Source organism: Heliconius melpomene, chromosome 18 (assembly GCF_056956725.1).
Source record: "Heliconius melpomene rosina isolate 202511_hmr_F chromosome 18, ASM5695672v1, whole genome shotgun sequence".
NCBI lineage: Eukaryota > Metazoa > Arthropoda > Insecta > Lepidoptera > Nymphalidae > Heliconius > Heliconius melpomene.
Genome location: NC_140406.1, coordinates 7,281,732 through 7,303,191, shown reverse-complemented (window position 1 = coordinate 7,303,191; position 21,460 = coordinate 7,281,732). Strand labels below are relative to the sequence as shown.

Below are 21,460 nucleotides of genomic sequence, written 5' to 3'. Positions count from 1 at the left end.
ATCGATATAAATAAAACTTCATAATAGATTTAAAAAATTTGTACATTTTATTAAATTTTTAATGTTACAAATTTAAATACATTATTGAAATATACATAGGCAATAAACGTATTTTAAACACATAGTGTTTCGTATAAAATATATACGTGTAATACATATCTATCTATTTAAACAATAATTACATTTTGTATACTTCTTAATTCTGTAGTGAAAAAGAGACTGTATTTCTCGTACATATAAAGAATCATCATATAATATATTAAATGGACATTTGCATAGCAAGTTTTTAAAGGCAATTATAAAAATCGAGATATTTAGATTTTTTTTTAAATGTGTCTAAATACTAGATGCTAAGTTTTAGGGAAGTAATTTTAAAATCAAAATTAGTTATATTATTATAGCTAAGACTGCCAAACTTGAGCATAACGTATTATTTAAGACAATATTATTTTGTAGCTATAATTAATAATCAAATTATGGTGTACACCGAAATGAGTAAAAAAAACATTGAAACATTTATAGAAGTTGTCCTCTACTAAGATATCTACCTATAAATATAAGAATAATTATTATTTATTTGCCATTTGACTAACAAAAGTATTCTAAAAAAAGTCATTGGCAAATGTGTTGTTTACTTAAAACTATAATTTTGTATGTTTGTTACAAATAATGAGTGCAAAAATTTGTCATAACTAACAATTGCTAACTTGTGATAAAAATATGATCTAAAACCGACATATTCTTACATGTGTCAAAAGCTTAAGCTCTACATTATTTAATCTAAAGATTTCAAGATAACATTTTAATTATAAAGACGGACTTAAAATTGCTGTTAATAAATTATTTATTTTATAATATTTACCCCAAAAAAAATTAAGCATGAAGTTAATAGAAATATTTTCTAGCTAAATGTATGTACAAAAAGTACTTTGCCTATAGTATTCCTTAATCACGTATAATTTTACGATCTCAACACTGTATTATAACTCACAACCGCCGTACATTTTCATATTTAATTCTTTTCGTTGTCTCTATCTTATAATTTTTAATATATATCCATAAAAGTTTTGAAATTATTAAATATTTACATTTTTAACAAAGATCTATTTTATCAATACCTACTAATTTTATTCAAAAGCACAAAAAATAAACACGAAAAATACGTATTTCCCCTCAAATAGCTGCAGTTAGCAGATATTTTAGAGATTAAAGTTTTATTAGTTGGATTACTAAGATAGAGTATTGTTTTCCTTATAAATAAAATCAGTTGCAGTCCTTACAAATATAAGTGAAGCCTTTATTTATTAGCCTCTATTAAAAAAAAATAAGAGAATATCCATATCACTCACTGTTATAAAGTCTCAAGCACCCTGTTTTCATTTAGGCCATACTAACAGAATAGTAAAATAAAATTATATTCTTCATTACACACTGTCGATATTATAACTTTATAAGTAACATTTATTTATTAACTATTTTTATTATTATAACACAGCCCTAAGGAAGGACATTCGGTCGGTCTTTTAGCTTTACACATCTTGTTTCGCTATGACAACAGAAGTAGTATTCTTTAAGCTTCACACTGTATCCCAGATTTAGCAGTGTAAGCAGACGTAACTTAGTTAGATTAAAACGCGGATTAACGCCGCGCTTTGTCTTGTCCAGAGCGAGGAAATGATAACAATTCATTTTCTCGAGTGGAATTTGAACCCACAACCGTCGCGTTTACAATCGGACGCTAAGTAGTGTTTATTAATAAATAAATTTATTCAGAATGACACCGTGCTATAAAGACCTGTTATATAAATAATATTGTTTTCCCATCATAGATTTCTGGTAGTAATGTGTGCGAATCATTTATAATTATGTCTTTAAAATATTTTTTATTGGGCTATTATAAGTACCATTAATCATAAAAGACATCTTTATCTCTTACAAGAAAAAACATCAACACCATCGTCGTCATCTCGTCAGAGTATAAATAAGCCTTCATAAACCATGACTAGTCATAGGAAAAACTTCAAACGTCAAAATGACAGCGATAAGTTCGATTTTCAAAACTCAGTTCTTTTTTTATTTCACTATCAAAAATCCGTGAACGCTGGCCAGGAACTTGTCAAAATTGTCTTGAAATTTAAGTTTATGCGTTCTCAATCCATCGAACAGCACTCCATTGGTTAGAATTCCGAACGCTTCTTCCAAGCGCGGCATGTTCGCGGGATCGTTGACCGCGAACGCCTCTATGAGCTGCCTCGCCAGTCCCGCTAACAGTGCGGGCTTGACGCAAGTTAACGCGTATATTGCGGCGCCGGCTGCTGGTATGGAATCAGGTGGTATTTCCATTTTAATTATCAACATTAGTAGTAGCTCCGCAAGTGATAGTAATGATGTGGTATATTCGTTGTCGTCGCCGCGCTGTCGCAACGTGTCCGATATACCTACTATTGTTTCGCAGCACAATGTTGATACATCGCAAGATACTGCGGTTAAACCTACACGCAAGGCGTTTATCACCATGTTGAAATCTTCTATTGGTAGGTATGTCAACTGAAAAAAAAAACATATTATCATCAAAAAATTAAAAAAATTGTTGGTTGAACGCGCAAATCTCAACTATTGGTCCAAAGTTAACAAAAATAAAAAAAGTAGTCCAGTTATTAAAAGTTTTCTGTTCTAGAAGTTTCAAGCGACCTAATCGTCGAATAAATATAAAGCTACCACTGCACTGGCTAGGACGGCAGTTCTAAATCCTAAATATTCTTTATTTAAATAGAGTATGTCGTATGTCAATGCAAGCATGTCTTGAATAATTAAACAAACATGGAACTACCACAAACTCGAAAGACTGTTCTAAATTTTAATTTTAAGTATTCTTTATTCAAATATACTTATCATGTGTGCACGTTTTGAATTGTCAAATGAATACGTACGTTGCTACCTACTGTACATCAAACACATCACAATTATATTATTACACACACTGGTAGCTAGTCTGCATGCTAGTCTGCATAACCAAACAGTATAATATAATTTACGTTACAAAAAAAAACATAATGTAGGAAGCCTAAGCTAAAACAAAGTTTGGTAGTCCCTGAATGCAGTAGGTGGAGTGTTGTACCTGGCTGGCCTGGTCCATGTCGCGCAGCATGCGGTAAGCGCGCGCGGCCAGCGTGGGCAGCGCCAGCAACGGCGGCGTCACGAGCGGCAGCAGCAAACGCAGACCGCGCGCGCACGTATAGCGCCACGCATCCGCTGCACCTCCACCCCCACCCCCGCCGCCGCAGCGGGATATGCTGCTTATCAGCTCCATTAGCGCGCATATGTCCTGCGAGTTACGAAAGAAGACTGTCATATACATGTACGAATCGTGGGCGTATTGAAGTTAGATGGAGGTGGTTGCGCTGATTGTATATTACGATTTTTTATTATTTTCTTCCCGAATTTACGATGCAGAAAAAATCAAACAGCCTAACTCCAGAGCGACCACGATTTTTTCTCTCTAGATAGATAAGCTACGTCGAATCGACGTAATCAAATTTGAAATATCAAAGCTGCCAAGTCAGTCGACTATCGGAGCTTGCAAAATACACCATAAAACTTCGGTAAGTGCACAACTTTCGTCAGTATTTCCAGTGATAAATATTTTGGGTCGAAGTGACGTATAGTTAGTTATCTTTGTTATAGTTTTTTCAATTTTTGGCATTGGCATTTTTGTGAGAGTAAATGCACATAAACACAAAATCAAACAGGTGCGCAAAAACTAGAGATGAAGGTATGCAGGGGCCGGACACCGAAACTGAAAGCAATCTACTAAAAAATTGAAGTAGGCACGTGCCCCATCGGTGCACCCGTGGTAGGTGAATGCCCTTCACTTGAAGAAACGAAAGATTTAGTAAATTAAAATTTTCATTTCTGTGCTCTGGTGTTGAGGGCAAAGTGCAGCATTGAGTTCAGTTATTCAACACGCAATGCTTCCAGAATTCGGCGGAATGTGGAGTACGTAGTGTCTTAACACTAGGTTCCCTCTGTCTACCTTGCTGTGTGGAGTATACAGCGAAAAACTGAAAAAGAATTTTTAATTGTTACATATTTAGTTGTCTACTTACTTCATAAGCCTCCTCTTCAGCATCTTGTGGTATACTCGAAATTTTTCCAGAATTCCATCTCATATAAACCTCAAATGTAGTGTTACAGATGTCTAAAAATCTGTAAATTAAAATAACAAATATTACTTAGCTTAAAAAATATATATAATTATTTTCATTAAGTATATAAATATATCTATTGTATTATATTCAATATAAGAATGTATGTTTTGTTAGCGATTTTTATAATAATTATCGTGTTAATTGGCGGAACACAACGCCGCCATTTCACCGGAGCGAAGAAGTGGAAATATACATTTTCATTTTCTTAAATGGGGATCTAATAAATGATAGTAATAAATAAACCTTAAACAACAGATTAAAAACATAAACCAATCAACCAAACACTGACTTGGTAACATTGTCCGGGCGCACCGAGTGCAGCATGCGCTTGGCACTGCGCGCGAGGAGCATGAGCGCGGGCAGCACCACGCCGGGGTAGTTATGATAGCGGAACACCAGTGCCGGCACCTTCTCCAGGGCGCCGAGCAGCATTGCGAATTGTTCGTCGAGGGTTCCCACCTGTTAAGATATTTATTTGTTTAGCTTCACCCTGTGCCCCATATAACAGACTAGGCAAATGGAATCTAGTGTAGACTGCCAAAGTGCTGCAGAATTTTTAAGACATTGCGCAGTTAGACTCACCAACTGCGCCACGACGATACTTGTAAAGGGCATTCATACGCAACATAAAAATATTCATATCTAAAATCTCTCAAATAAAAATTACAAATCGAACCAGTAAATCCCGTCATCACGTTTAACGAAACAAACTCATCTTTATTTTTGTTTTAGATTTGTATAAATATATTATTTAATATTATATTAGGGTGCATTTCCTACATTTGCTATAGAATATACATTCATAATGAGAATGTCTACCAACTCTACCAACCTCAAGAACACCATCAGTCACACCAATGAAACAGTCGAGCGTGTCAGCGAGCATGTTTCGAATGGGTTCTGTATCCGCTTCAGTGTTGATAATATTCATTAACTTCTCTTGTAACGCCACTGTACTACTGAGAAGACGGTTTCTTTCTTCACCTACAAGAAAATTACAACATCCATATAAATTAACTGAATAATATAAATAACAATAATAAATATTTTAATTCTTTTTTTAAATGAAAATTTTCATATAAATATTCATGTATAGTATTAATACCTAGATCGTAAAATATGAAATATGTACTAACTTTTACTGGCGGCTTCACCCGGTTTAATGAAAATAAGTAATAGTTGAACCAATTTTTATGAGAGATTATCCCGAATGAAGATTATCCCGAATTAGAATTATTAATATAGATATGAAAATATTAACCTTCAGCATAAGTAGCAGCAATAGCGAACACTCGATGTAGCTCTCTTCGTAAGTCCCCAGGTAGGTTGCTACCGGCGGCCTCCCATGCGACTAAAGCTAAAAACTCCTCACATTTGGCTAGAGGACACTCTCTGTGAAATATATTAAATTATATTATGAATATGAATATTTATGTAAAAATACTTGAAAAATTGATAAGAGGAATGAAGAGGCAATGAAGCGAATGACATGAATGTGTGCATTGCTTTATGGGTTGAGATTCAAATAAACAGTTATTTTCCTTGATTCTTTCTAAGTCCAAATTTAATGTCAATCAAAGTGTCAATAAATATGACATTTAAGAATTACGATTAAGCTCGATAAGTATTTATAGATTAATTGACTAGAACGCTACGCGAACAAGAGTCGCGGGATTGATGCCCGCTATGTTAGTCTTTTTATGTTCCTAATAGTATAAATAAATAAGATTAAATGTTAAAAGAAATATTTCTTATCAATACTATTTAGTAACGACTTAGTGTTTTACAGAATTGCAATAAATAATAATAACAAAAAATTGTCGAGAAAATTTATGAGTACATAGAATGAGGAATGGTAACAGGTATGAAATAATGCTTCAAAGTTCGTTACAGTAATGTTTTTACGTATACTAATACACTAGTTTTTGTTTCATTAAAAATAACCAAGTAGTTATGATTTTACAGGCATTTGAAGTTTGCAAAAATTTTAAATGCCGCTAACAGTCCCGCGGCCGGCGGTGACGTCACAGGTCTTGCAACTTGCTAGTCGCCGGTGATAGTTAGGAGATCTCGCGCAGTACTTTGTTTGTTTGATACTTACCTGTGCTAAAGTGTTAATTCAATTAATTAAAATGGATGAGGGATTCGAAAAAGGGAAATCGGATAACCTACCTGTAATAGATGGATTTATGGTTGCCGATTATTTATCGAATAATAGTGATTTCATCGCCGCAGAAATGCAACGAGTAAAAATGCGAAGATAAGTTGTATTGTCTAACTAGTAATATTATGTCGATTTGGGGTAGGGATAGATAATAATATCTTATGTTATTTTCAAGTCAAGAGTGTGGCCATACCATCTTAGGCCACACTCTTGGAGCTTATCCGCTACGTCATGGACCCCAAGACTACCTCGAATGAATATGTAACGTATGCGTCAGACCGCGTTACGCCACCCATTCACCTCAGCATCTTCATTTCCGTGACGTGAAGATCCTCAGCATGCCGAGATAGTGCTGGCCAACATTCGTTGCCGTATAAAAGAACCAGTCAGATGATGCTTTTATATATCAGCCCCTTGAGCTTGGGTGGTATTCTGCGGTCGCAGACCACACCAGTAACCTCCCACCATTTGGCCCAGGTAGCGCATAACGGATCCAAGGTACTTGAAACTTTTCCAACTTAACGCCTGGCTCAGGACCTAAAGGACAGTGCTCGAGTCCGGGCTCCCACAGGCTTTGTATTCGGACTCCGACACATTTTGTTTAAGACTGCCGTTCTCAAGCGCACCCTTTCAGAGGTGCACTTTACGCTCCAGCATCAGTTGGTTCTCTTCAATGCGTGCAATGTCATCGGCATACATCATCAGCCATTGAGGCTGGTCCTGGATGTGAACCGTGACAGTATCCAGCACTACAATAAATAAGAACAAACTAAGAGCCGAGCATTGGTGAACCCTCTACTGTGATCTAAAGGGTTTGGTGACGCCAACAGCAGTCCTAACCATCGCGAATCGCAAAGCGGAATCGTGGTACATATACCTAATAATCTCATTCCTTTGGATCGGATCCCTCGGATCCCTTTGGATCGCAATACCCTCTAAATACATTGACGAGACACACAGTTTAATGCCTTCTGCAAATCTAAAAAGGCCGCAAATCTAATGCAGAGCTTTTATTTTTTTTCCTGTACGCCTCCATCAAAGTTCTGAGTAGTCTCTCCATTAAAGTACTGATTAAGTTTGTGGTAACGCTCAAGCCAAGCCAAGTGTTGTCGGAAAAAATTCAAGCTTTCTAGTATCGATACTATAATAAAAATAATCAAAGCTAAAGATTTTGGTACAACACGCCATGAAACCGAGCAAGATAGAACTGTTTTTTTGACAAAGTACTATCAAAACTTCAATATCTTAAAATACAATGCTCGCTATTACATTATGTTTGTGAAAAAAAAAAGATTTTAAAAATATATCTATATTGGCCTATTGCCATCACCTCCCTACTCTCAAAAGTCATGGAGAGCATCATCAATAGCCAGCTCTTGGTTTATCTAGAGGATCACCGATTGATTAATGACCGTCAATATGGCTTCCGCCATGGTCGCTCAACCGGTGATCTTCTGGTTTACCTTACCCACCGTTGGGCTGCGGCTATTGAAAGCAAAGGAGAGGGCCTGGCAGTTAGTTTGGACATGGCGAAGGCCTTTGATCGAGTGTGGCATGGGGCGCTCCTTGCTAAACTTCCATTCTATGGGCTTCCTGAGAACTTATGCAGGTGGATCGCCAGCTTTCTCACTGGGCGCAGCATTAAGGTCGCTGTCGACGGTTTTTGCTCCAAACATATGCCCGTGAACGCTGGCGTTCCCCAAGGCTGCGTGCTGTCCCCCACGCTGTTTCTTCTGCATATCAATGACATGCTGGAGGATTCTAGCATTCATTGCTATGCAGATGACAGCACGGTGGACGCTGTTTACTCCGGCCGCGCAAGTCTTTCTCGGGAAAACGCTGAATAGTGCCGAAATAAACTTGTGTCTTCTGTTGAGGCATCCCTCGAGAATGTCTCTTCATGGGGTGAAAAGAACCTGGTCCAATTTAACCCCCTGAAGACACAGGTTTGCGCGTTAACTACTAAAAAAACCCCATTTATCGTATCGCCATTCTTTCAGAACACTCCCCTTTCAGCCGCGCCGAGTATCAGCATATTGGGCCTTAATGTTTCGAGTGACTGCCAGTATCGCGATCATCTGGAAAGCAAGGCCAAGTTGGCCTCGAAAAAACTGGGGGTCATCAATAGAGCGAGACGGTACTTCACGCCAAAGCACCGATTGGCTCTATATAGGGCCCAGGTTCGGCCACACATGGAGTACTATTCTCATCTCTGGGCTGGTGCACCCCAGTATTAGCTTGACCCATTTGATCGCATACAACGTAGAGCTGTCCGAATCATTAAGGACCCAGTAAGCTGTGAAAGGCTTGACACTTTGGCTCTGCGTAGAGACGTCTCCTCGCTGTGCGTTCTCTATCGCATTTATCATGGTGAGTGTTCTGAAGAACTGTTTGACCTGTTACCTGCCGCCGAATTTTCTAACCGCACAGCACGTCACAAACTTAAATATCATCCACACCATCTGGATGCGTGGCACTCCACTACTGTGCGGTTTCGTAGAAATTTCCTTCCACGCGCCACCGAACTGTGGAATAGCCTACCCGCGGCAGTGTTTCCAGGTCGGTACGATATGGGTACCTTCAAAAAGCGCGTCTATCTCCACCTCAAAGGCCGGCAACGCACCTGTAGCTCCTCTGGTGCTGCACGGGGTCGTGGGCGGCGGTGATCATCATCAGGTGACCCGAACGCTCGTTTGCCTTGTCCTTTTTCCATAAAAAAAAAATATATATATTATTTATTAAACGAAACTAAGTTTGTGGTGGAACGCCAGCTAAAGAAGAGCGCGAACTGCGAGTGAACGAAGACGAACTGAGCGAGCGAGTTTTGCAAGACCTGTGACGTCACGCGAGTCGGTTACGGCCCGACGGAATCTCGCGTCGCGCGCTTACTTTAAAGGACAATATCTCAAAAACTAATAGACGTATCAAAATAATTCTTTCACACGTATTTTTTGTTTTTAAAAGACAATACGATGACCTAGAATTTAAATATTGTGATTATTCTCCATTAGCAAATATTTTCCTATGGATATGTTAATTAGTAACAAGGAAGTTTATAACAGTACTATTCATTTTCTGAGCGCATCAGAGCACAGAAAATAAAGGTACATACAAAAGAAACGATAAAATGAAATAAAAGTATTCGCCACTCAACACGCAATGCTTTTAGAATTCGGCGAAAAGTGGGGAACAGAAGTGTCATAATGAGACCTGAGTTTCTGTAGACTAAGTTCCCTCTGCTTACCTTGCGATGTGTGCGATACAGCGCGTAGCTAAAGGAAACATCGAGTGATGGCCGCTCTAAAGTAAAGCTTTCTGACGTTTAATGCATCGTTCAGTCGGAAAGAAAGAAATAAAAAAATAAGTAAAAATGGTAAAATGAAATCTGTACAAAGGGTCGCGTATCGTACTTGTTGCGCGGGTAGGCCAGGTTGGCGAGCAGCAGCAGCGCGTGGCGGGCTGCGGGCGGCTGCGCGGGCAGGTGGCGCAGTGCCGCCGCCGCGCGCCGCGCCGCCAGCGACACCACGCCCCACGCGCCGCGAGAGCCCGCGCCGAACGCCGCCTCCACCACCTGCGCACGAGTGGCCCAGCCGGGATTTGCAATATACAAATGTTATTTAGTAAAAGAGTGTTCTGAAATATTTTTCATTTTTAATACATGTTTAAGATATAATTTTGTGCAAAGACTTGATTTATTTCTTTTTTCTTATTATTTTGAGGTGGACTATCCATCCAGCTCCTTCCATTCCATCGCCCACGACAGGATCTACAATCAACGGTTATATTTATACATGCATATATGTATACGCGTTTATACATGATAAACAAACGCATAAGCGAAGATACACACTATAATACAGGTACTAACAAATTGATCGACAACCCTATCTGTTTAAGATAAAAATAATAACTACCTTAGAGCATTCCGAAGGTTGTATAACCAAATACGCATTGGCCCATATTTTCAACAACCACGACAACGTGGCCGACAGTTCCGGACTGAACACTGAAGCGAGTCCCGCTTCCAATGCTGCACATTCCCAGGAACTAATACGTAGAATTTCAGCTACCAACCTATATGATAAAAATGTTTATAATAAATGCAATCTTCTTTTAAGTCGACCGTGCAGATATCGTCCTGCTCTTTTAAAATTATCATTGCACTATTTTTTTTCGCATATGTGCTATATCTTATAGAGTCAACAATTTTACTATATACGAGTACATATTTCTGACAATCAATATTGAACCAATCAAAAAATTTTTGCTATTTTCTCATTTCGTAACGTTTAGATGGCCTACCTAGTTTAGTTCATGGATTACAGTACATATTGCAGTGCCAACTGGCTTATTTAACTGTAATATTTATATCATCTACTAAGACTTTCATACAAAATTTCAGCCAAATCGGTCCAACCTTTTATAAGGGAGTCAAGTTTGTATCTAAACAAGTAATAAGAGTATTATAAAATATGAATAATTCGAAAATAATTCTTATACTAGTAGTATAAAAATTATTTATCTATATATTTAAAACATATTTGTACCGTCGTTTATGGTTGTATTTTAACAAAATGAAATACTATTTAAATTCGAGGTCAAAGTTCAGCTACATACAAAATCGTGACTTAGATCGCGTGATAAGTCAGCTAACGCAAAGAATAGAAAACCATATAAAAACCAAAATTATACAATGGCGTCATTACCTACTTATGTTATAAATAAATGATTGTTTTCAACGAGCTATACAAAATAATATTAAAAAGACACATTACGATAACAAAGATACCGAAGGTACCTAAGTAACTTCAGTTGGTGTTCGATTTGGGAGCTGCGAGATATCCTCAACACGAGTGTCTTCTGACTACTTACTGAGAGGTCTCAGTGCAAACAATTTGTATGTTATATTTTCTAAATAAAGATAATTTTCAATCTAATGAAAAGTACAATACATCGTCGATTATGTGTAATAATAGTATCAATGTGATGGTCACTATTTTACCAATTTCAACATAATATGAAAACATAAAAAATAAATCAAACTCACTTCAATATATCATCAACATTTTCTGTACTAGTGCTCTCTCCAACTAAATATCTTAATGACGCATCGACATCCGCATTCTGGGCTACGCTGTACTCCACTAGTTCAGTTGGTATTTTAACAGTTTCACCTTCTATACAGTCTGAAGCTAAAAAATGGCCTGCAAATAACTTAAATAATAAGTTTTAATTCAGAAACTACGCGGTTGTAGTTTTAGGTATAAGTTTTTGGAAGGATTTTTTCCAATTTTAAACTTGAATATCAATATAATAATACTAGAAACTAGGGTTGTTCGTTTAATTATATAGTTGATAAAAAGAACTAATATTTTTTTAAAACCATATTCATCTGTTAATTATTTATATCAAATAGTCGTTCTTTTTTACGCGTTTTTTTAGATCTACTCTTTTGATCACGCGCCGTTAGCGTGACATCTAACGATAATTCACACACTCTACCTGTGGAATCCTTTGATGCAAGGACTGTAAATCGAAATTGAGGATTTTTTTTTACATTCTAAAATATACTCTAATACCATTTAATAAGAACTATAATAGTACGTATAATGTTTTGAAAGTAAAAATATTAAATATTAGTACGGATTTCAGTATTAAACTTGAATGACGTATGAATACGAAGGACATTTTGTTGTCGTTTTTGTTCTTTACTTTTTCTTTCCTTTGTTTGTATTTAATGAAAATAAAAACTTTTAAAAATGTTTGCTTTTTAAATTATGTTTATGACATTATTACAATAAAAATAAAACTATAAGCCCGATATACTTTTAATAATCATTTAATTTAAGAGAAAGAAGAAATTACATTTAATACATACCAGTTATCATTAAAATCCAGTGTAGATCTTCAAATAAAGTAATAAGTTGATCTCCTGCATTCACTATTTTATTCATATGCATAACTTGTAATTGATTTTCTAGCCTAAAATAATATTAATGAACAGAATTTATCATTTAAAATATATATTGTGATGTTTCATCTTTCTTAAGGATCTCAGGGTCTAAAGAATCTCAGAGGATTAACTCCACATATAAGGCACACAACTTGGTTATAATATAGCTGCACATATAGAACACCGAAAGTTTGTACATATAAAATAAAATATTATCTATGTTTATTTACATAGAACACTTTCGTAACCGACTGCCGAAACTATGTACAATCAAAAGTATATAGATGAAATTAGGCAGTTAGGTCTATTGGATTGTATAGTGGGGCAATAAAAAGTTCCTATTCCTACGACGACGGGAAAAATCGAATTATACCTTAAACACCATAAGGCCCCCGCAAAAAAAGTTTGAGGGCAGGAACTATTTATAGCATAATAATATGCATAATATTCACCTTTTACTTCTATCCATAAGTAATGTATACAGAATATGGCTGCAATGTGCAGGCGCCTTTCTAGCTATAGCACCGATAGTTAATAAGTTATTGCTATGCAGTTCACGTTCATCTGCCTCAATGTCATCTTTAATGTCTTCTGTACCTCTAAAATAAGTATGGAATAACATTTTTACATTTTTTTTTGCTTTAAGCGGCCCCGCCTTCAAAAAGTAGGAAAAAGAATCTACTAAACTCTATTTTCAAGTTTCCGCCCAATTTTGACACATTTTGCGGAACACCGCGTAAACCTTCTCATAGGTTATAAGGCAAATACTCAGAAGAAACAAAAACTTTAAAATCTATTCCAAAATCTATGTATACTCTCTAATATATGATAAAATAAAGATGGATTTTTATACATTTTAATGATTTCGCAAAGCTAAATAATTTTTTTGGCTTTACTTTGGTAGGTAGTGGGAATCTAGGGTTGAGACACTTTCCACCTAATTTTTAAGTTGTTGTTAGTGTTGTTTTTAGTAATGTTGAGTGGCAGAACTCAACATTTTTTTTTATGGGAAAAGACAAGGCAAATGAGTGTATGTCACCTGATGGTAAGTGATCACCGCCACCCACGACCTTGTATAACACCAGAGGAGCTACGGGTGTGTTGCAGGCCTGTAAACACCATGCTTTGTCTGGATACCATAACAAGGAAAGAGTATGACGAGTGGGAATGGAACCGACAACCAGTGCACTTACAGCCTGACACTGTGCAACTGAGTCACAAGGGCCTTACTAAATAGCCTTTTAGTTAAATAAACAAATAAGTAATTTTCATACCTTGTCCCATCTGGTGGAGCTAATCTACATTGTAGGTATGTATTAAATATTTCTATACAAGAATTCTTAAGAGTTTCACTTGAGAAACCATCTGGATCATACATTATGGAACTCCATGTGTGCAGAAATTTGGTCAATGATTCACGCCATACTGTGTCATCATTTACCTATGGAATAAATAATAAGAATATTACTTTTTCTTAATTACAAAACTATGTAATATAAACTATAAAATTATAGATTATTATAAACAATTGTATTTTACAATTTAATGGTAACTATAATATTATTTTTCACTGTATCTTAATTTCTTAGACATTCTGTTTGAGACACCACATATTGCATGGTAGAAGTCAACACTGCACACACCAAAGAGATTATAAACACAAATACAAATACATTTTAATATAAATGATACTTACATCTTCTTCAACTACTGAACCTCTAATACAGTGGCAGGTATAAGTTGTAAGATATTGCAAAAATGCAGGGGGAGTGGATGCTATCATAGTAGGTGTGAAAAACTGAATCAATCTTCTGTATATTTGTGATATACCAAGCATTTCCCTTTCTGAAGGCTGTATAAATGCAAGTATTCTCACAAAGCTGCTCACATAACTTTCTAAGTATTGTTGTTTAGAATTACTTGCAGATACAACCACTCCACTTAGACTAGCCAATTGAACTAAACAAGTAAGCGAAGAATTTAGCAGATCTGGATTACTCCTCACATACAAATGTATTTCAAAGAATAACCTTATTAATTCTGGATTCATAATGGTATCCTTCCAATTCAAGCTCAAGCGTAATGCTGGTGCTGCATCACTTTCATAAATAGCTTCAAATGCACCAATTAATCGTTTAGATAGCATTGGAGATACATGGTTCCAACATAAAACTGTTTCAACTATTGTCAATAACTGTTTTGTTAATAAAGCTTGTTCTCCCTCAGGTTGGTGTCCTGAACGAACAATTTGCTCTAATACACCAACAGTAAATCTAAAAATTCTTTTTAAATCTAATGCCTCAAAAGTTTTTTTTAATCTAAAGTGTACTTCCCATATTAATCCTACATCAGCAGACTTTACAGTTATGGCATATTCTTGCATAATAGATAAAATAAGTGAGCATGCCAATTTTTGTTGGCTTATTGGTGAGCTGAGGATAATTTTTTCTAATTCATCTAACAATGCTTTTCTTTCTCGTCCTCCATCATTAATGCTGCCTCTTTTAATAATTACTGCAATTGTCTGTAAATTTTTAATGGAGGTTAGAATTATAACATTCTCAATATTATAAATTGTAAATTATATGGCAAAATCTATAAAAATACAACTTGATATGGTTAATGGTTTGAGCTATATATAGTAATGTATATTTTATTGCTGTTATAGATATGTAATTGAATAAGTTGTATTTACCTGCAGTAATTTTTCTTTTAGGAAAGGTGGAGAATCTTTTCTTAAAAGATAATTAAGTAAATATTCACGAAGAGAATTAATATCATTCTCTGACAGTAAATTCCATTCTCTAATAAGAGCTGTTTTTATTAGTCCAGCAGCTTCAAAAAGCACATAATCTGTGCCAGATTTTTCAAGTATTTCTCTGCACAACTGATATGGATTCTTAGTGCTTCTAAATTCAAGAAATACGCTTTCTGCTTGATGTCGTTGTTCAGAAGACACAATATTTGGCGGTGCCTAAAAATATTGAACTTATTTATTATTAATATACACAACACATCAAATAATTAATTAATAACAGACACATTAGACAAGAATTAACAATTATATATAATACTTACCATTAAAATTTGAGCGGCAGCTTCCAAAGTTTGTATAGCAGTAGCAGAATTATCCATGTTTACCCGAAAACACAATAGTAACAAGAAAAAAATGTAAACTTTAGGTTCTCGTGTATATTTCAAGTCATACCAAGATAATATATAGGTTGCAAAATTTGCCTTTCTTCATATTTTGATAAAGTTTTCAATATTTTGAAATATCTTCTATCATGAGGAAAATTGCGGACTTCTAAATTTTGGCCCAAGATTGTAATACGAATGTGATACCTCATACCTAAGTACAGACTAAACAAAACAAGAAAATGTCAAAATTAGATCTATCACAACAATGATATTGAGATAAAGATAGCTACTGAGATTTTTATCAATTGTGTTTCCGTTATAATAATAATGATGGTTTTTTATCAAATTTACATTTATCTGACAATTTCATACTTCGCTAAGTAGACTTTGAACAGTTCTGTATTATACATAGCTAATTCGCAACTATAAGGTTGCGCAAACACGCAGGTTACAATTTTACTATTATTGCAAAAATATATTTTAATGTCTTTAGGATCATATTTATAACCGCTCTCAACTCTGAGATGCTGTTTTCATTCAAAAATTATGTATATTAATAAAAAAGGCATCTCAAGATCGATCTTAGACTTGAGAGCGATTTATAAATACGGGTCTTAGTTTTTTAAGAGAGTAATATAAAAAATACAAACGAAAATTTTATTTCTAACGGAAATGATTACCTTATTAATACCTAACATAAGCATTATACCAGAATAGTAATTATGATGTGTGATTTTGTATTTTAATTGTTCTACTTAGAAATGGCGTGTTGGGTAGATACATTTAGCGCCACATTTTATACATCCCGGCCCCGGCACGTGTAATAGTGTATTTTAACCTAAACATTTAGCTAAATGAAATTAGTAACGTACTTACTTAAGTAGTATGTGAAAGTAGCACTTAAAAGGTATAGTAGGAATAGCCGAGCCGAGTAGCCGAGTAGAAGGAACCTAAAAATCTAGCGTAAGACACTTCCGTTCCCCACTGCCGAATTTTGGAGGCGCCTCGTAATGTGCATTACACATTGAATGATAATTTCCTGATTGAGAAAGAGAAAATATTAAATCATACATTTCCTCAATTGGGAATCGAACCCACAATCTGTCGTGTTTACTATCTAGCTCAACAAAAATAAGCTCAGGTATAAAATATATAGTGATGATATATTTAATATCTGGAATCGAATCGACCTCGATCGAAAGATCATTCCAATGTGCAATCGTATTTTGAGTTCGTAAGCGTTCCTTAATATTTACTGTTTAATTTTATTTCAATTAATTCATAAATATAAAAAGTTATATAACATAGATGGCAAAGCTACTCAGTGTGAAATATATTCAAATTATATTGGCTATACCATACGTTAACTACACTACACGTTGCTAGATAAGATTTTTTGTAATTAAAAAGTTATTAATGCTTTTTTAAACACTTCCTTATATGTAGTCAACTTTTTAGCGCAATCTCACAATAAAATGGACACAAATACTTAATAGCAAAGAAACCGTAACCGTTTTATTATCTGCCACTTATATTTTATAATTTCATAAAGACCATTAATTAATCATTAATCCAGAAAGGTATAATGTATTTCTATGAACACGTTATGAAAAATAAATAAATTATCAATTATCATCACGTGTCATCTTTCAGATCCGTAGGTATCTACTATCTAAGTAAAAGTAAAAAAATCTATTCAAGGGATCCAAAAATTTGGAAAAGCAACTAGCCACCTCATGCTTATCATAACAAACATTACAACTATAAAATTTACTATTCATAGAAGCTATTATTACTAAATAATAAAAAAAAACATTCATATATTTAAATGCTCATTTATCATTTATGTATTTTACAATGTAGGATTTTTTTTCATATATTTTTTAGTACTTCATACTAACGTATTCAATTTGTTTTTGTTGCTTTTTTTATTCGAATTCAAAAATAATAATTTTAAAAGTACCTTAGAGCTAGTAATTTAAAAATGCATATAATTTTTATAAACTGTCTATATTAGCAATTTATTTACATTTCAATAAAATTTCATGTTTGCTTTTCGTCTTCTATGTCTTGTAACCTTTTTCTTAATATATCATGGTTTAATTTATGCATACATAAGAATTTGCCATTTAAAAATAATACTGGGATGTCTAGTCTATATAGTCTGAGCCATCTCAGATTTTCCTTTTTAGTTATATCTATTTTTTCAATTCTTAATTTGTCTTTGTACATTTCTAACTCCTCCATTACTATATCACATAAAGGACAAGGGTCTTTTGTGTAGAAGGTTATCAGAGGAGGGCCTTCAACACCATCAGCCCTGAAAAATGAGCAAAGAGCTAGGAAAATGTTTAATAAATAACACAAACTTAACAAAATATACTTTATTACACTAAAAAGAACAGTATAATGTATATATTCTTAGAATATATATCTAAATATAAAATATATTAATAAGCTACACATATAACTTTTTTATTTAATATACAAGTCACCATTTTCACTTGTCGCAACATAATAATAAGGCACATATGGAAAAACTTTAAGCATATAGCAAGAAAAATTATCTATGACACTCTTTTTAATTGTCATTCTCCTATAAAACATTTTAATAAGTTACATATTACCAGTATTCAGTGTCATAGAAATAATTTTCTTGATAAAAATATAAACTTTCATAGAGTACCATGTCCATACTAGTTAGTAACTTACAATTTTTCAATCATAATTGATGAAGCACCACCACCACCATTACAAATGGATGCAACACCCTTTTCTCCTTGTTTTAATGCATGACATAAATGTACCACAAGTCGAGCTCCTGACATTCCAATAGGATGGCCAAGACTTACTGCACCTCCATGTACATTTATCTTTTTGGGATCTAAATCTAAAATTTTTTGGTTTGCAACAGCTACAACACTGAATGCTTCATTTATTTCCCATAAAGCTACATCATCTTTTTTGACTCCAGTCTTTTCTAATAACTTAGGTATGGCTACAGCAGGTGCTATGGGGAAGTCAATGGGGTCACATTCCCCATCAGCATAGCCCACAACGCGAGCTAAAGGCTTAACATTTAATCTTTGAGCAGCTTCAGCTGTCATCAAAACCAATGCTGCGGCACCATCATTTAGAGTTGATGCATTTCCTGCAGTCACAGTGCCATTTTCTTTTTGGAATACTGTTGCTAATTTGTCAAACTTTTCAAAGTTAACTCTCTTATATTCTTCATCCTCAGCAAATATAACTGGGGGAGCACCACGTTTTTGTGGTACTGACACTGGTACTAATTCATCAGCAAAGGCTTTCGCTTCATAGGCTGCAGCACTCCTTTTGTAGCTAGATACAGCATAATCGTCTTGCTGCTGCCTAGATATTTCTAATTTCTTTGCTGTATTCTCCGCACAATTTCCCATATGAAATTTGTTATAAACGTCTGTCAATCCATCAAAAACAATACCATCAACTAATTGCATACCACCATAGGATGTTTCACCTCTCTTTAAATAGAAAGGTACATTTGACATAGATTCCATTCCACCTGCAAGAATTACATCATGTGTGCCAGTTTGAAGTCCTTGTGCAGCTAAAATCACAGATTTCATTCCTGATGCACAGACTTTGTTGATTGTAGTGCATATTGTGCTCTTTGGGAGACCAGCAAAAATTACAGACTGCCTTGCAGGAGCTTGTCCAAGAAATCCTGAACATACATTTCCCATATATACCTGAAATAATATTGTTAGATAAGTAATAAAAAAAACATTTGAAGTAAAAAATACAGTAAGAGGATTAATTATAGTTTTTATTATTCAAAATGAAAAAGAACATTATGAAATATTATTTAAAGTTTAATCATATATTAGTGTTAAAAGTTTTGGCAAGTAAATCTTATCAATGATGACACTGATAACAAGATATTTTAGAATACATTTAAGAAGAGTAATCATATTTTCGTCTACAACACTTAAGTCTTAAAATATGCGAAAATGAATCGTACACATAACTGTAAAGTAGAAAGTAGGCAAAGTTAAATTAACCTCTTTAATTTCTTCCTTTGGAATGCCGGCTCTTTCAACTGCTGCTTTTACTGCGACTCCGCCTAACTCTGTTGCTGATAAGCTTGCTAGACTTCCCCTAAAAGATCCAATTGGTGTTCTTACTGCTGATACAATGACTACTTCATTCAAAGAAACCTTAGTAGAGTATGATGCCATGGCTTGAAATATCTAGGGTTATAAAAAATATAATTAACAGTCACGACTTTAATTATTTAGAGCTCAAAATTATTTACGTATATTTCGTGTCGTTTTTTGTTGCTTCGCGTGTAAAAATCCCTAAGTTACTCTTTTGGCCAGACACAACTCAACGACAGCTCGAAGGCGACTGATCGGACTGAGTACTGACACCATAAAAACGAAATATAAAACTTATGGATAATTTTACAACCACAATAGAATAGCTGCCTAACTTTGAAACACGTATCATATCATTGTAATCAATAGGTAACCAATACAAACCTTACTAACGGAGTGCATTTTTATGCTAATCATTTTACTTCTTATAAATATCATGATTTATTCTATTCACACGGCTGATATACTAAAACTCGCAATACAAAAGTGAAAAGATTTAAGATACAGAACAAGATATCAGCAAATTAAAAAAATATTTATTCAAACTTATCTATAAATATGTCATTTTAAAATGAATCTTTTCTCACTAACACAAAGTTGACTCTTACGTATTTAATTTTATAAAATAATCTTTGACCCTATCCCAACTTTATAAGTTGAGCCTAAAGGTGTGTTCATATTCAACATACATTCAATAAACATTTCTTGTTTGTAATTTACGTAACATATATATTTGAATCAAATGAAAGATTTTTCAAACTAATTTAATAAAAAGTAATAATATGTGTATATGTGAATGCATTGCAAGTTAAGAATAAACTCAACACTGCGCTTTGCCTTGCTATGAAATCAAATTGATTTTTGCCTCTGCGCCACGACGACTTTTAGTGATTCATTTTGAATGCTTATTGCACTTTCGATCATTAGTCAGTATATAAATATCTAATACTCAGCGACTGATAGACAACGTAGAGCTGAAACTACTCAGCGTAGAAAGCTGCTGTTATCACATACGGGAACATTATGGGAGGATATCTTATAATAGTCTAATATAAGATTGATATAGAAATTCACGTTGCTGCCAGTAATGAAAAAGTGTTGGAGGGTCAACGAAAACAAAACTGCAAGCAGTCAAGTACGCATAGCGGTACACAATGTAATATTTGTAGCAACATTGCTATATACGGCATAAAATATTGATATAGAACTTGAAATGTTTTATCGTTGATATGTATATAGGAAGAGGATGTGCATTTCTCACAGTAAAAATGATTAAATACCACATCCTTTAAATTAATATGTCAAATATTTTTCTTATACTATATACAAGATTAGGTATCACAATTATATTTCGTTACATTACAATTTACATTGTAACGATTGAAAGAATCATATGAAAGGTAACAACTAGTAAGAAAAGAAGTAATTATAGCAATTATTGATTAAGAAATTATATCCCAAATATTCAATGGTATATACGTAAGTTTATAAATTCAAAATATAAATTCCGTTCTATCCAAAATTTATTAAAGAAATTAAAAGAATCCAATCGGAAAAAAGAAATATTGTTGCAGTCAAATTTCTTAAAAAATGTTTTCTCATTCTATTTGTAAGTACTGTGTTATTTAAAAAAACACTATATTATTTAGGTAAGTTACTAATATTATAAAATATTTATACAGTTTGAAGCATATATATCCTGACGTAGGTATTTTTAGAGCTGTGCTAAATTTTATTTTTTTAGATTTTTGATACCTAAACAAATAAACCTAGAACATCTATTATTAAAAAAATTTAAAACATGATTTAGAATTCAAATAATTTTGTGTTTTTTGTTATAAAATATTTTTTAAAT

The 21,460-nt window shown here is 34.1% G+C and overlaps 2 protein-coding genes across 3 annotated transcripts; both read right to left on the bottom strand.

The window, feature by feature from the left end:
* Positions 1–24: 24 nt before the first annotated feature.
* LOC146529396 (exportin-4-like) lies at positions 25–15,737 on the bottom strand. Its single transcript, XM_085202386.1, has 15 exons — positions 15,404–15,737; positions 15,021–15,299; positions 14,022–14,849; positions 13,600–13,766; positions 12,778–12,924; positions 12,251–12,354; positions 11,420–11,576; positions 10,287–10,446; positions 9,783–9,943; positions 5,470–5,600; positions 5,041–5,192; positions 4,498–4,667; positions 4,107–4,206; positions 3,119–3,325; positions 25–2,547 (listed from the first exon to the last, which is right to left on the bottom strand). The coding sequence occupies exons 1-15, from the start codon at positions 15,458–15,460 to the stop codon at positions 2,074–2,076; spliced, it is 3,294 nt and encodes a 1,097-aa protein (XP_085058512.1). The 5' UTR covers positions 15,461–15,737; the 3' UTR covers positions 25–2,073.
* Positions 15,738–17,460: 1,723 nt separating this feature from the next.
* Acat1 (Acetyl-CoA acetyltransferase 1) lies at positions 17,461–20,183 on the bottom strand. Of its 2 annotated transcripts, XM_085202383.1 has the most exons (4): positions 19,990–20,183; positions 19,510–19,698; positions 18,179–19,197; positions 17,461–17,786 (listed from the first exon to the last, which is right to left on the bottom strand). In XM_085202383.1, exons 1-4 carry the CDS (start codon positions 20,041–20,043, stop codon positions 17,510–17,512), a joined length of 1,539 nt encoding a protein of 512 aa, XP_085058509.1. In that variant the 5' UTR covers positions 20,044–20,183; the 3' UTR covers positions 17,461–17,509. The 2 variants fall into 2 exon arrangements, with proteins under 2 accessions (XP_085058509.1, XP_085058511.1); XM_085202385.1 differs by lacking the exon at positions 17,461–17,786 and having other exon boundaries at positions 17,836–19,197.
* Between the last annotated feature and the right edge of the window lie 1,277 nt (positions 20,184–21,460).